Raw genomic sequence first — 13206 nt, 5'->3', positions numbered from 1 at the left:
TTCTGGAACATGCATCTGTTAAGCACATTTACCGTTTCGATTTCGAAGTCAAAACCGAACCAAAGCCTAAACTTTGGAGACTCGTAACACCTCATGCAAAAGTTACGCTTGCAAAAAAACCAATCAAACTCTCCAATAATCAAGATCAAACAACTTTTACTCGGGCAATGTGCCAAATGAAATGTGTGCGAAAGTACGAAAGTACGAACTATTCAAGCTTTTAAAAGTGCGTCAACACAAACACAAGGACCTCAAGCTTAAAACGTTAGCACTCCACACATGAGGGATTTAACAAAATCTTTTGCTAGGTTTTAAAAGGTATGATATCCCTGCAATCAATTTACTTATTGATTAAGCTTTGAACGAAAGGAATCGGACTTGGGTTCCGCATAAAGTTTTTCTACCAAATACATTTTTCTTAACTTAAAACATACGTACTTTTCGTTCAAACTGCTGCTAAAACCGCATTATATAAAGGAATTACTGTTTATGCTACAATTTTCAAAGTATCCATTTCGATTGGCAAAGTTCAAGTATTTTTTTTGAACCCAATTCAGGAACGCAAAACATGAACATAACAAACTGTCTGAAAATATATCATGCATGAAATATACACCAAATGTGGTGCCTATTTTTTTGGGCAGCGAGACTTTTCCGCCTGTCGTGTGTGTGTCTGTGTGTGTGTGTGTGCGTAACGAGCTTTGAATGACTCTACTGTTGTTGTTGCGTTGCCTTTTTGGTGGTGTGTGGTGAAAAAGCTCTGGCGACTCGACAAGTTCACGTGTAGGTACACAGTCGTGCGCTTTATATATAGCCACATAGATATGTATCAAGTTTTCCGCAATCGGGGTTCTCTGGCAGATTTACTTGAGGTTTTAACCAAAATTTAGGCGATAACGGCTGGAAAAACACCCGATGGGGCGTCGGTGAGTGGGTGGGAAAATACCTGTATCAATAACTAATCATCATAGGTTAGGCCATCAGATCTTAGAAACCGTAGTTTCGAAACCGGTGCGATTTGGAGAGACGTGCATAGCTTACATAATTCCCCGTCTGCTCCTCCCACCCGCAGTTCCAAGACCCCATCCAAAAACCAACTAGAACCACACAGAATCCTACGTAGCTGCCGTTATCGTAACCGTAAACCGTAACCGTAACCACTCCACCACCTCCATCTCCAGCTCGAAATCGCTCTCGACCGGAGTCAGTAAGTTTCACGACCTATTTGCAGACCGATCTCGATGTCTCCGCAATTAGATAATGCTTAAGCTACCAAAGGGTCTAAAAAGAAAAAGAAGAAGTCGAAAAAGGACCAGGAGCTCTTCACCGAGGAGGAGCTCGAGCAGTACAAGCGCGACCTAAAGGCCAAACAGGAGGCTGCGGCCAACAAATCGGACGCCGGCGAATCCGACGGAGCGGCATCAGACGTCGAGGGTCACCACGAGCCAGTTGCCTCGCATTCGCATTCACACTCGGGATCGGGAGTAGCTTCGGGATCGGGAGAGGGCCACCACCCAGCAGGAGGAGCGTCCGCGAGTAACGCCCACCACCAACAGCCGGGGGAGCAGAGTCAGGGAGCTGCCGGCGGCGACGAGGAATGGGCCAAGTTTAAGGCGCTCACCTCCGGCGTCGATAGCATCCTACACAAGACCCAGGACGAGCTCGATCGGATCAAGAAGGAGTCCTTCTACCAGCGCCTGCCCTCCGCCGCCGAGAAGAAGAAGCAGGAGGAGGAGGAGGCAGCCCGCCTTGAGGCCGAGCGTCAGGAGCGGGAGCGCCAGCGTCTGGGCCAGATCGAGGCCCAGCGGGACAAGCTAGCCGAAGCGGTTGTCCAGCTATCCGAATCGGAGGAGGAGGCCGGCGACTACGAGGCCGATGACATCTTCGCCACCGACTACATCGAGGCGATCACCAGCGGAGAGCTCCAACTAGCCGTCGTTCCCGACTCGCCGATCCTCGCCGACGACGGACCGGACCCCTTCGATACCGCCTACGCGGAGAAGGTGATTGTGGGCGCCGACCGCTCCAAGGACAAGAGCAAGAAGCTAGTGAGTCTCGGTGCCGCCGTCGAGGTCCTTTCGGGTCGCGTCGACCGCGAGCACGCCGTCGCCCTAGCGAATCCCAAGCGGAAGCTGCGCAAGGGCATCCGGAACCTACTGCTCAGCGAGAGCGTTGAGCTAGCCGATCCGGAGGCGGATCTCCTGACCGCCGGCGCCAGCGACGAGCCGCAGCACAATCTGCTCGACGATCTCGACGAGGAACTGCCCGAGTCCTCGGCCCCCATCGATCTCAGTGTCTCGCTGCACTTGCACCTAATCAAGCCCAGGAACGTCGAGGAGGAGGAGGAGGAGGAGCAGCAGCAGCAGGACCAGGACGGGCAGCTGCTCAACCCGGACCTATCCGAGTTCGACGCCCTCAAGGACGAGGAGGATGACGAGTTCGCCGAACTAGCCGCCGAGTCGCTGACCAAAAAGGAGGAGGTCACCATCGTCACCCAGGTGGTACTGCCTCCCGCGGAGCTACCAACCGAAGCCTTCGGCGAAGCCAGCTGGGCCGAGTTTGAAGCCGATCCCGAACCGGATTCAGGTGAGCACCTTGTCCTCGCTTTTCCGCCTCCGTTGACCTGTCGTCCGAACGAGTATTTGAGATAAATGGTTTAAATTACTCAACACTGGCAATTTAAGCTGTTGTTTCACTTGAATAGCATCCTCTTCCAATCAACTCAATGTCGTTGAGTTAACCAGATGTGGGTAATAGGTAGAAGGTAGGCACCCCTGCTTTTTTGGACTGTTGAAAATATGGCAAACATACATAATACCTATTGTGATTAAGCACAGAGTACTGATGGTCCGTCTTTACTGATAAGATTGGTCGAACTTAAAACATATAATCCCGCATTAGGTTTTGGTATTTGGAAAAAGATCAGGAAATAGTCAGTTTTTTGTTTATTTTATTAATTGAGGTTACGAAAGTAAACACCCTTGAATTGTAATTTTGGTCGAATGTCGGAAAAGCTGTGAAGGAGGCGTTTTTGACCCTTCAAAGAACATGTATGTATTTCTTATAAGATAAAAGTTATATATTTTATATAATAATGAGTACCAGGACCCGTCGAGTTGATAGAGTCAGATCTTTTGCTTCTAAAGAGTTTAAAGGTATCGATATTTATGCGAGCTCGGATAAAGTTTGCACATTAGCAGATATTATATATACATATGTATATCCCAAAACTCACAGATACAAAATATAAAAATTCATTGATGGGATAACTGCAATGGAGCTAACGTCCTTTATTGCACTTTTTTAGGGTACTCCGTTTATAATTAGGTTTGTATTTGGTTTTCAGCTACAAAGAGTTTTCATTCACTAAAATGTTTTAAAAGAAACATATTGTCTATAACCATATTAAAAAACTTTTGTTCAATATTTATAATGTCAATCAGTAGTTAATTATAATTAAGTTAGTTATAGTTGAGATCGGTAAATATTAAAATATTTTAAAATCAAATGGCCGCCTCTTGAACGCTGTTACTTTGCTGAAAATAGCTATACAAATTTATACATGGTTTTAAAAAGTATTTTCTGAACAATAATAATATAAATTAAGTTAGGGATGATCTTAGGTATTATAGTTCATAGTAATTGAATTCAAAAAGCAACCCAGATTAAAAATTAAGTTACCCCTTTCAAGAACTGCCTGATTATTTAAATTGGTAACCAATCAACGCACTCTTCATTCTTCTGCAGGAAAACCGAAGCGTCCTCCGCCGCCAGTCCGTCCGCCCACAGGACCGCACATCGTGCCCGGTGCCATCTACGTTTCGGACGACGAGGAGCAGGACCCGGACGACGACCCCTTCAACACCAACTACGCGGAGCAGGTGATCAAGAAGACCACCGTACTCGAGGAGGACGACGACTTCGATCCGCGAGCGGAGGAGCCCGCCGGGCTATCCTCTCTAGCGGCTCCGGCCCACGACCTCCTCGCCGGGAGCGCCACCGATCTTAGCAAGGTGGTGCCAGCGCCCTTGGCGCCCACCTTGAGTGTCGACCAGGAGCCGGAGGACTTCGACCCCTTCGACACCTCGGCCGTCTCGGCTCTGGTGCAGCCCAAGGCCACGGAGCTGCGCTTCCTGGAGCGCGAGCTGCTCAACGAGACCTCGCTCAAGCACTCGCTGAGCGACCCGGACTTCGACCCACGCGCGGATCAGGAGCCCTCCGATCCCCAGGAGCCGCCGCCGACGAACCAGATCCAGATCGACCAGATCCAGCCGGAGTTCGACGCCGCCCGCCGCAAGTCCTCGCTGAGCCTGAACATCCAGGCGAAGAGTGTGGGCTTCCTGGTGCCGGCACCGGACCTCCTTGGAGCGGGTAACGAGCTGGGGGCCAACAAGAAGCCCCCTGACGCCGTACTACGCCCCCACTGGCAATCCCCTGCAGGAGGGGGAGCGCGAGGCCGAGGACGCCGACCCCTTCGACACCTCCTACGTGCCCGAGGCGAAGCTCAGCGCCATAGAGCTCAAGCACATCGAGAAGGACCTCATCGCGGAGCCCGCCCCTCTGCGGCACAGTCTCTCCGACCCGGACTTCGATCCCCGGGCCCCGCCCACTCCGGTTCCGGCCGAAGTGCTGCTGGCCGTCGAGGAGAACATCGACATCAAGGTACTGACGCCCGCGCAGGAGCGCAGGAAGATAACCGGCTTGGGCGAAGGCGGCGACTCCGAGGAGGACATCGACCCCTTCGACACCTCGATAGCGGCGAACCTGCGCCCGGGGGAGACGGAGCTGAAGCTCCTCGAGAACGAACTGCTGCCGGAGACGCGCCCCTCGGTGACCGACGTCCTCGACTTCCAGAGCGACGCCCAGGAGCTGGGCTTGGGCGACAAGGTCCTCACGCCATCCACGCACTCGCGACCGAGTGTCCCCGCCGCGGAGGACATCGACCCCTTCGACACCTCCATTGCGGAGAACCTAGCGCCCGGCGAGACGGAGATCAAGCTGCTCGAGAGCGAGCTGATCGAGCGCTAAGCTAAACTAAGCACCAAAGCACCAAAGCAACAAAAGCAACCCAAGCAACAAACATGGCCAATCCCTTCCTGATGGACGACGACCTGGATGGCGGCGACATGGCCGCCAATCCGTTTCTCATGCAATCTGAGCCGGAAACCGGAGCGGACAATCCCTTTGCAGCAGGTGAGTGGCATTCCCTTAAAGGCAAGAAGGTACGTGGAAGGTATTAGGATATATGTATCATTGTATTCCCTTCTTAGCTTCTGCTGCCTCGAACCCCTTTGCCTTCGGGGGCGACGACCTGGAGGCGGAGGCGGAACCGGAACCAGAACCGGAGGCGGAGGCGGGCCACGACAACGACCTCGATCCGGCGATGAGCTTCTTCGGCACCACCATCGAGGCGGAGGACGACGCCCTGAGCCTCAAGTCGGCGGCCGAGGAGGAGGACGAGGGCGGCAAGAAGCCGCCACACGCACACCCGCCACCGCCACGCCCCCAGGCGCCGCCGCAGAGCACCCAGGATCTGATCAGCACGGTGTCCAGCCAGCTGGAGGAGACCAGCTCGGAGCTGCTCGGCCGCATCCCCGCCACCCGGTCCCCCAGTCCCGTCTCCATGCGGGACCTGCACTCGCCGAGTCCCACTCCCGACTCCGGGCTGGCCGACCTGCTGGACGTCTCGGTGGACAGCGGTTCCAGCGGCGCCCACACCCAGGGCATCGAGGTGGACCTCATCGGGGGCGTCGCTTCCGCCGGCAGCGCACCGCTCGAAAATCCCTTCCCGACGGCGGTGCCCAACATACAGGCGGCCGCACCGCTTCCGGCCACGCCGGTCAAGCAGCCGCCGCGCCCACCACCGCCACGCCCCGCTCCGCCGCGTCCCACGCCACCAGCCCACGTGGCTCCCCAGAGGCCCCCGCCTCCGGTGGCCGCAGCTCCACCTCCGGCCGCCGAGGCGGACGACCTGCTGGACATGTTCGGCACCACGGCCGGGAAGCCGCCGAAGCCGCCGCCACCCAAGTCCAAGGAGGACATCCTCAGTCTCTTCGAGCAGCCGCCAGCACCGCCAGCACCCAAGCCAGATCTCCTGCTCGACGACCTCCCGGAGACGAAGCCGGAGGCCGTTCAGCCTGAGAAGGAGCGCGAGAGGGAGGAGGGCGAGGAGGAGGTGAAGGAGGAGCCGGTGTTCACCTCGCTGCTCATCCGGCCGGACGAGAGCACCCACGACATCACCTCCCAGCCGCAGGCGGCCACCGGACTGGAGCGGCAGGCGAACCACATGGCGGCGCCCGCGGAGGCGGCCAACAGACAGCGGGCACCGACGCCGGACATCGAGATCACCACGGTGGAGGACCTGCCGCGCTCCGATGACGAGGACGAGCCGGAGGCTAAGCAACCGGAGCCGGAACCCGAACCGGAACCGGAAGTGAAGGTCGAGCCACTGGGGGAACCGGAAGCGGAGCCGGAGCTGATATCCGATCACAGTCCGCCGACGGAGTCGCTGGTGACCACACAGGCGGCCTTCGGGGAGGAGGAGGAGCCGCCGGCCAGCGAACCGGAGCCGGAGCAAATGGACACCGGGCTGGACTTCCCGCTGGCCACCAGTGGCCTCGCCAGCGGCCAGCTGTCCGCCAATCCCTTCGCCAGTCCCGAGGAGGAGGAGGAGCCGGGCTTCGCGCCCGTGCCCGTGCCCGCGGTGGTGGGCAACATCTTCGCCGTGGACGAACCTCCCGAGCCGGAGGTGGAGCCCCCGCCACCCGAGGTGGCGCCCAGCTACGCGGCCAACATCTTTGCCGCCGAGCCGGACGAGTTCGACGCCTTCTCGGCCAAGTTCGACTCGGTGAAGAAGGACAACATCAGCATCCTCGACGGGTTCGGGGGATCGGGAGCCATTACGCCCACGGGAGGAGATGGTGAGTAGCATGAGCGCTTACCTTGGGTATTTCATTTTGTAGGTCGAAAGAAGGAAAGCCAGGCTTTGGGGTATTAAGAACCGAAATCTATAACTAGACTATGTCATTCGTACGCCTCTTCCCAGAAGAGTTTGTAATTCGGTTGATTACATTCGATTTTATACGTTATTAGATACTTAAAGATATTACGAAGATATGCCAATGTTGCCTAGACATCAGATTTTGGTAAAAAATTAGGAAGTTACACACATTTCATGCATTCCAAATGAGCTTAGCGTTTCTTTCAATGAAAGCATTTGAATGTAGTCATCCACTTTCATCCCGATCTTCCCGCAAGTCGGCATGGTAAAATCGCAGAAACTGCAGTAGTTCGAGCTTAAGCACTTCTATTCAATTGAGAAGATCCGGAGGAGCTTTATATTCGACTTTTTTTTTAGATAACAAGCGATAACGCTAACTGATGTATTCCATGTTCTAGTCCAATTGTGTATTAATCGAAATATATCGACCAGTTTACAAGTATACTCTACTTGCAATTATAAGCTTATTTATATTATTAATATTAATAAGTAATAGGGTCTAAGGATATGTTAGCTTATATTCCTTCAGGTAGCTATCGCTTACCAAACTGTCCTTTTCGATTTTCCAGCCTGGGGTGACAGCGCCTTCGGATCGGCCACGATCTCGGCCAACGCCTTCGGGGACACGAACTCGGCGGACGACGGGTTCGGGAACGAGGACGACGACTTCTATGCGATGAAGGCGCCCGCACGCGCGGAGTCCGTGGAGTCGGTGGACAAGGAGTTCAGCGTGGTCATCCGCCCGAAGGCGGAGGGCACTGGAGGAGTGGCGCCCCAGCTGGCACCGCCGCCTCCGCCGGCGAGGAGTGGCAACCAGGCGCAGACCGCTTCGCCGCCCGGCGCGACGGTCAATCCGTTCGAGGACGTCAGCGGGTTCCCGGCGCCGGGTCCGCCGGCGGCCGACGGGGCCACCATGAAGCGCACGGACTCGCAGGACACGCCACAGACGCCGCTCTACGACGAGGACGTCTCGCAGCCGCTGGAGGAGTTCCCGCGCCTCCACTACGTGGGACCCGGATGGGAGATGCAGCTGCGGCAGCCGAACAAGAAGAAGATCACCGGACAGCGGTTCTGGAAGAAGATCTTCGTGCGGCTGGTGGTGCAGAACGATGTGCCGGTGGTGCAGCTGCTGAACCAGGCGGGCGACAAGCAGCCCTTCCAGGAGCTGCCGCTGCAGCCCTCGTACTCCGTGTCGGAGGTGGGCGCCCAGCAGTACGACCAGTTCGGCAAGATCTTCACGATGAAGCTGCAGTACATATTCTACAAGGAGCGACCCGGCGTGAGGCCCGGCCAGGTGACCAAGGCGGAGCGGATCACCAACAAGCTGACCAAGTTCGCACAATACGCCATCGCCGGCGACTACGAGGGCGTCAAGGAGTTTGGCAGCGACCTCAAGAAGCTCGGCCTGCCCGTCGAGCATGCGCCGCAGTCGTCGCAGCTCTTCAAGATCGGCTCGATGAACTACGAGGACATGAAGCAGTTCTCCGTCTGCATCGAGGAGGCGCTCTTCAAGCTGCCAGCTTTGCGCGAACGCGCCCTCACCTACAAGATGGAGGAGGTGCAGGTGACCGCCGTGGATGAGATCACTGTGGAGCAGGACTTCGAGGGCAAGATCCTCAAGCAGATCGCCCGGGTGCGACTCTTCTTCCTCGCCTTCCTCACCGGCATGCCCACCATCGAGCTGGGCGTGAACGACATGTGGCGGCAGGGGAAGGAGGTCGTCGGCCGGCACGACATCATCCCGGTGGCCACCGAGGAGTGGATCCGGCTGGAGGCCGTCGAGTTCCACAGCGTGGTCAACCAGCAGGAGTACGAGAGAACGCGCACCATCAAGTGAGTAGAGATTGTACACTGTTCATTCTTAATAAGTTGTTCATCCTTGGTAAGTTGTTCATTTTGCGAATGGAAGGTCATGGGGCCAAAGTGAACCACTCGGTGAGTGAACTTACGGTTGAGTTGTTCCCCACTAGTAGGTTATGAGTAAATTGAACTAAGCAACAGCGCGAGTAAACAAGTGAACAACTTATCAAGAGAGCAAGAAGCTGAGCAAATGAACACCTAAGTGAATCTTGGTGTGCTCATAACCGTTGCATCTCGTCCACCTGAGTGAAATACTCTCTTTATCATTCATGAATTTATCTTTCCAGATTCCAACCGCCCGACGCCAACTATATTGAACTGCTGCGCTTCCGTGTGCGTCCGCCCAAGAATCGCGAACTTCCGCTGCAGCTGAAGGCCACCTGGTGCGTCACCGGCAACAAGGTGGAGCTGCGGGCCGACATCCTGGTGCCGGGCTTCACCTCCCGCAAGCTGGGCCAGATCCCCTGCGAGGACGTCTCGGTGCGCTTCCCCATCCCCGAGTGCTGGATCTACCTGTTTCGCGTGGAGAAGCACTTCAGGTGGGTGTTCCTGCCCGTGACCGACTGGGTATTCCTTACTAAACGTTGTTATTTTCCCGGGGGTTGGAGCAGATATGGTTCGGTCAAGTCCGCTCATCGGCGAACGGGAAAGATCAAGGGTATCGAGCGGATCCTGGGCGCCGTGGACACGCTGCAGGAGTCTCTGATCGAGGTGACATCCGGACAGGCCAAGTACGAGCACCATCATCGGGCCATCGTGTGGCGATGTCCCCGCCTGCCCAAGGAGGGTCAAGGTAAGTTATTTGTGGAGCGGGGTCTTCGGGGACCAAATCCAATCAGGACAACCTTTACCCCCTTTAATCGTTGTCGTTCCTCCCGCCAGGTGCCTACACCACTCATCAGCTCGTCTGCCGCATGGCCCTCACTTCCTACGACCAGATACCCAGCGAATTGGCGCCATACGCGTTTGTGGAGTTCACTATGCCCGCCACGCAGGTCTCGCATACCACCGTGCGCTCCGTGAGTGTCCAGGACTCGGATGCCGACGAGCCGCCGGAGAAGTACGTCCGCTACTTGGCACGGCACGAGTACAAGTAAGTAGCCCTCCTTCGAGGGTTCAATGCATTAATGGCTTTCTCGTGGTTGCAATGACGCTGGGATCTACAATTGAATTACTTTTAAGCTTTTGAAGGCTGCATGCTGACTTAACTACCGGTTAAAATTGGTTCTCAAAGCTTATAGCTGTAAATCTGGCATGGAACCCTTATGTTTTGAGATTTGATTACTTAGAGTCCCTACCCGATCTTAGATTACGTACAGTGCCAAACCCGTGAAAGTCATTGATGTAACCGCATAAAACAAACGGTTACCTTACGTTAACCTTGCATGCATTTTGACCCTGGCTAGGCTTTAAGTTGGCCTAGGTCATGCGACAACTGAGGAACGAGGGCCGACGACTGACCGCCACTTCTCTTTCTTTCCAGGGTTGGCATCGAGACCACGCACGGCGAGTCCACGAACGCGTATTTGGCGGCAACACGTCCCATTCGCGAGGAGCCGGCCAGCACGGCCGCCAAGCCGACGGCCTCCCCGGTGCCACCGAGTGACTCGGACACGGACTCCAACTAAGCTGGCACCCCGGGAAACGGGATTAGCTGGATTGAAATGAGAGGCAGCGCAGCCAGGCGGCCTTCTGTAGATACTCCCCGTGCATGGTTTTCGCAATCGTTCTTGTTGTATACATATTATATAATCTATATAAATATTTCCGAGGCGTCTGCCGCAATTTTCCCCTCTAGCAAGTGCAGCGTGTTCATCGCTTCGGGTTAGGTAAAGATTAGTTGACAATAATGTTAGGTGCAGCAGCTGGAGAGTGCGAAGATTACGAAGCAGACGATGAATTGATGAACACTGTGTAAAAAGCCAAATGAATGAAGACCGAGATGAAGCTGATGGATCTGCGGACACGTCAACTGAGGAACCGATAGCGTCTTAGGTATCCGTATCCGTATCAGTATCCCATATCCTGTTAACCGCTTAGCCACAACCATAATCACTTGACCTAGCCTAGCCTAGCCGAGGAAACCAACTAATCTGCGTTACATGTAGCCATACGAACACGTTCAATCGATATCAGACCAGAATCGTATGTAAAGTCAAACCATACAAATGCATTAAGATAAAGGTTATAATCGCAACACACGAACATATACTATATATATATACGATAACTGATGTAATCTGAAGTAAGCATAAGCCAGGGAAATGAAAAGCAATTTCGTCGTAATTGTTCTTAAAAGGCTCAAGTGCGAATAAGGTTAATCAACACTGAAACGAGCTGCCAGCCTTATATTTACTTAGTCAGCACTGGGTGGAGCTGCCAGCTTTGCGTAAATGACCAACGGTAAGGTACTGGCACAAGCTGCCAGCTTCTTGAGCTTCGGATGAGCTGCCAACTTCACAAGAACGAGCTGTCAGCTTTACATACAGTTAACCAACACCGGTCAGACTACATATGTGGGAAGTGGAACTTAAAACTATCCATAGCCATCAGATAAACAAACTTTTAGCTTTATGTATACCATTGATTTAACTATAAATTTAGAGATGAATTCAAAACTCCAAGCAAAAGCGACATGGTAAACGAAAATGCATATTCAAATGTTATTGTTGTGAATCAAATAAAATTATATTCAAACTATACTAAAAAGTAAAGGAAAACCATATAGGCAAATCATCTTTGTTAAAGCAAAAAGTATAAAGTTAAAGTAAACGAGGAAACCAAAAGCAAACCTAACGTAAATCTAAACGAAGTTATTCATAACTATACTCGTATGCCATACGTATTGATTGATAACTGATTCATTGATTGATTGAGTTTACTAGCAAGATTGAATAATAATAGATTTGTTAATTACGTGTTAAATGAAAATATATTCTATGATCCCGGCTTAACCACACGATGTTTGCCTCTGTTCTACTCTATTTCCTACCCACTCAATATCACTCCAAACTCATTTCTCATGCCAGACAACAGATGTACTACGGACACTTAGAAGGACTCTAAATAGAATCACGATTTATTACTAATAGAGAATGTGAATATTGTACCTCTAAGAAATTAATCCTCATTCATGTATTTTATATGTTACATTATTTACCTACGATTAATTCTGCATATATTATATATCGTCTATAGCATATGTATTGTATGTACAATAAAAAAAGGAACCCCATGCAAACAAAGACCGATCGGTTGACAAACACTCTCACATGTTATATTTATGTATTAATTATACAAAAACCCGACGGCACCGCTGCAATATATATCCTCGATCCGTGTCGGATCGTGAGGGCATATACTGCAACGGGACTGGTCGCCATTATACAAATATGCGGCGCAAGCTAATGGTATTAACCGATAAACTAAATACAATATGATGAATTATTATGAAACGAGCAAAAAACGCATTATGATGGAAAATTATCTAGTCAAATGAGAAAATAAATATTGCGACAACAAATATAAAGTAATGCAAATTGACTTCCTGCCTTTAACTGGGTGTCGGGACTGGCAAAACCTTAAATTATTGTTTCTCATTTCCCAATTTATGATATTACAAATTGAAAGATTATCACAGCGGACGGCAGAAGTTTTGAATAATGGATTCGTCAATAAAATATTCGACGATAATTTACGAGAAAACAAGATAGAGGCGACAAGAGTCAGAGCGAGAGAGAGAGGTGAAATAATGGCTCTCAGGACTATTGTAGAATATTGTTGTGGTAAAAGCTTTGGACGCCGAGGAAAAGGACATGACATTAGGATCTTTGGTGTCAAAAACGGATAACCAAGGGATTAAAGCAGAAGCAGGAACGACGAGAAAGAGAAAGATCGAAACGTTCGGAGCTTGTAATTTATTTATCCTAAAGAGGATTACTTACTGCCGGCAAAGGAGTTAACATATAGATTTGTGAGCCTCAAAATAGTTTGAGATCTTGGGAGACTTTCCCTGGAAAGGCAATCGATGCGTAGTACCATGCAACTATACAAAATTAATGAAAGAGCACTGCGCTCTTACACGGTTACAGTTATCCTTCTTCCTCTAAGCTCTCTCTTAGCTCCTCTGAGCTCTTAGCAGTCGGCTAGAGCTCTGAGCGCACTGCTTTCTCGACTGCTTGCCGGAGCCACAGATCCCTTTATCGGAGTTGGTGGCGCCACCTTTAATGCGGAGGTTAACCACCACTACAATCACACGTGTGACGGCCTGGCGCCATTTTAAATGACGGTATTACCACAATATATTTTGTTATTAGTGGAAAGAAATGGTAATTAGTATTACCATA

General features: G+C 52.0%; 2 protein-coding genes across 2 annotated transcripts; both read left to right on the top strand.

Moving 5' to 3' along the window:
• The first annotated feature begins 48 nt into the window (after positions 1-48).
• On the top strand, positions 49-5028 carry LOC108102150 (protein stoned-A). Its single transcript, XM_017206836.2, is given in 5 exon segments — positions 49-318; positions 1073-1279; positions 1282-2586; positions 3748-4397; positions 4399-5028. Coding segments are annotated over 4 exon segments (2604 nt in total). The 5' UTR covers positions 49-318; positions 1073-1260.
• Positions 5029-5081: 53 nt separating this feature from the next.
• LOC108102149 (protein stoned-B) lies at positions 5082-12403 on the top strand. Its single transcript, XM_017206832.2, has 7 exons — positions 5082-5193; positions 5271-6920; positions 7570-8833; positions 9148-9399; positions 9472-9653; positions 9743-9953; positions 10344-12403. The coding sequence occupies exons 1-7, from the start codon at positions 5082-5084 to the stop codon at positions 10486-10488; spliced, it is 3816 nt and encodes a 1271-aa protein (XP_017062321.1). The 3' UTR covers positions 10489-12403.
• Positions 12404-13206: the final 803 nt, after the last annotated feature.

Source organism: Drosophila ficusphila, unplaced genomic scaffold (genome assembly GCF_018152265.1).
Source record: "Drosophila ficusphila isolate 14025-0441.05 unplaced genomic scaffold, ASM1815226v1 contig_197, whole genome shotgun sequence".
NCBI lineage: Eukaryota > Metazoa > Arthropoda > Insecta > Diptera > Drosophilidae > Drosophila > Drosophila ficusphila.
Note: the sequence above shows the minus strand (reverse complement) of the source record. Positions and strands in the feature narration are given on the sequence as shown.

What these genes read in the sequence shown, in the direction of transcription:
- LOC108102149 (XM_017206832.2), top strand. Translation starts at nt 5,082, where the DNA reads ATGGCCAATCCCTTCCTGATGGACGACGACCTGGATGGCGGCGACATG. An exon ending in GGACAATCCCTTTGCAGCAG is followed by an intron (nt 5,194 to 5,270) that starts GTGAGTGGCATT and finishes TTCCCTTCTTAG; the next exon opens with CTTCTGCTGCCTCGAACCCC. An exon ending in CCTGCCCAAGGAGGGTCAAG is followed by an intron (nt 9,654 to 9,742) that starts GTAAGTTATTTG and finishes TCCTCCCGCCAG; the next exon opens with GTGCCTACACCACTCATCAG.